The sequence below is a fragment of the Mastomys coucha genome, unplaced genomic scaffold (assembly GCF_008632895.1).
Source record: "Mastomys coucha isolate ucsf_1 unplaced genomic scaffold, UCSF_Mcou_1 pScaffold5, whole genome shotgun sequence".
Taxonomy (NCBI): domain Eukaryota; kingdom Metazoa; phylum Chordata; class Mammalia; order Rodentia; family Muridae; genus Mastomys; species Mastomys coucha.
Window position 1 is genome coordinate 22,112,001 of NW_022196911.1, and position 2,347 is coordinate 22,114,347.

The following is a 2,347-nucleotide window of genomic DNA, read 5'->3' on the forward strand; positions in this document are numbered from 1 at the left end:
TGTGATGACATCCCATTGTGAGGTTGTGATCCAGATTCTCCGTACTCTTAAATGTTCCCACTTTCTAAAATTGATTTCTAGAGTAGAGTTCATTTCACCATAAATGATAACAACCTTTGCTGATGATGTTATAATTTGTTTATCATATATCATAGCCCCTGCCCTGTATATCTGCATGGTTTCTGGTATCACATTCACAAAAGATAAGCAGATCCCATATCTGTGCATTTCTTCTCTCAAGTCTGAGAGAAAGTGTATACCCTGGCCATCATTTGTGATGACTACTCCTATCCAAGTCCATTTAAAATGAAGCATCAAGAAGACCATGGCATGGGACAAACATGTGTCTCTAGGTGCTATCTGACAGACATAGGGAAATTGGTCATGGTCACTGAAGCTAGGATTAAATGGTCCAAAGAAAACCTAAAGGATGTGGAAGAGAGGATGAAACATCCACATGAGGAATATGACTGTTAGGAAGTTTGGTCTAATATATGAGTAATGTTGTTTTCAGAATTCTTATTAAGGATAGTAAGATTCCATTATAAATATCATGTATTATTCCTATTAGATTCCAGAATATTCCTGACAAGTCTGAATATTCTAGGAAATAGTTTTGCCCCTGCCCTCAATACATCTACAATCTTAGTATCTAATCCTTTTAAATAAATGTATAACAGCACACTCACAAATGCATGCTGCCCAAGTTTTCTCCCTAGACACAAGTGAATGGAATAAAAAGGTGTTAACTCATCCAGCGTCATACATTCTCACCTTTGGCTTCCTATTATTAATTGCCAGTTTTAAAGCTGTTGTCCATGATGGTCCTGTAAGTTGTATACGACATCTATGCTGTACTCCACAAGCATAATTAATAAAAGTTGAAATATATTTTGTGGTGAACATTTATTATCCAGAAATCCCAATGTATCTTCACACATGCCCACAATGTTGGAAAATATCAAAGACATGTTGGGTAAAAGATGAGGATTTTTGTTGATCTCATTGTTAGCAAAAAACATTACCAAAAAGACCCTCATATCTTCTTTATGGTATTCTAACAAAAGTCACAGGGACGATTATGGAGAATGTACAAAATATGAAATTTCTATTCATTTTCACTAAACATTGTACTACAAGACATGATACATTTCTGGGAAATGCTACATTTCCTGAAATAAGCCTAGGAATTTAGACATCATTGGAGTTGAAAACAATTTAAGAATGCATAAACATAGGTCATTTTGATACGATAATTTTTTAAGGATTTAAAATGCTTTATTGAAATGTATTTTACATATTGCATGATTCACCTACTTAAAGTATACACAGAATTCAGTGGTTTCTAGTATGGTCACAGACCTGTCCAGTCATCACCCTGAGAAGAAACCTGTATCTGTTAGCAGTCACTTCCTATTTCTCCTCAACATCACTCATCCTTAGGCAGCCACCGAGGTTGTCTTTCATTATACATATCCTGACTCTAAACAATTCATATAAACAGAATCATCCAACACATAGAACTCACATGTTTCCAGAAGTCCATATTGTGACACATGTTGACACATCACTTTTAAAAAAATGTTAACATCTATTTTTATTATATTCAATACAATATATATTTTTATACCAATCATAAAAATGGTGGACATCTTATTAAATAAACATAGATAGATAAAGTCTTTTTGTTTGTCTGTATGTTTGTTTTGTTTTTAGTAGAGCTTAGAATCCTGGCTTTTACTGAGGTACAAAATAAGAACAAGTTTTAAACATTGGAGTTCATTGTAATAAGGCTGTACTTCAATGTCCCTCATATCACCAAAGGATTTTATCTGCATAGTAGCTAAGCTAAGAGTTTATAGTTCTGCTGTACCAAGGAATGAACTGTAGGCATGATTATTTGGATACATATTTCCTGCTATGGTCAAAGCTATTTGACTTGAGTGATTGTCATCATTTTTAGCCCGCAGGGAACAGTTTACATTCATTTAAGAAATGGTGTGTGGAATTCCGAATCTGGAACCCGCGCGATGAAGAGAGTGTTTGTGACCGTTGGAACCACTAGTTTCGATGAGCTCGTCGCTCGTGTGGTTGCCCACGATTGCGTTCAGGTCCTCAAGAGTCTGGGTTACAACCAACTTGTCCACCAAGTTGGTAGAGGCACTGTGGTGCCCGAAACATTCAGTACTGAATCATTCACTCTGGATGTTTACAGGTATAAAGATTCTTTGAAAGAAGACCTTCAGCAAGCTGATCTTGTCATTAGCCACGCAGGTGCAGGGAGCTGTTTGGAGAGTCTGGAAAAAGGCAAGCCACTTGTGGTAGTTGTAAATGAAAAGTTAATGAA

The 2,347-nt window shown here is 36.0% G+C and overlaps 1 protein-coding gene across 1 annotated transcript; it reads left to right on the plus strand.

Annotated features, from left to right (window-relative positions):
- Positions 1 to 2,030: 2,030 nt before the first annotated feature.
- LOC116077661 (UDP-N-acetylglucosamine transferase subunit ALG13 homolog) lies at positions 2,031 to 2,339 on the plus strand (the record flags this gene model as incomplete). Its single annotated transcript, XM_031352362.1, has 1 exon — positions 2,031 to 2,339. A coding segment is annotated over exon 1 (309 nt), but the record flags the coding sequence as incomplete, so codon positions are not given.
- Between the last annotated feature and the right edge of the window lie 8 nt (positions 2,340 to 2,347).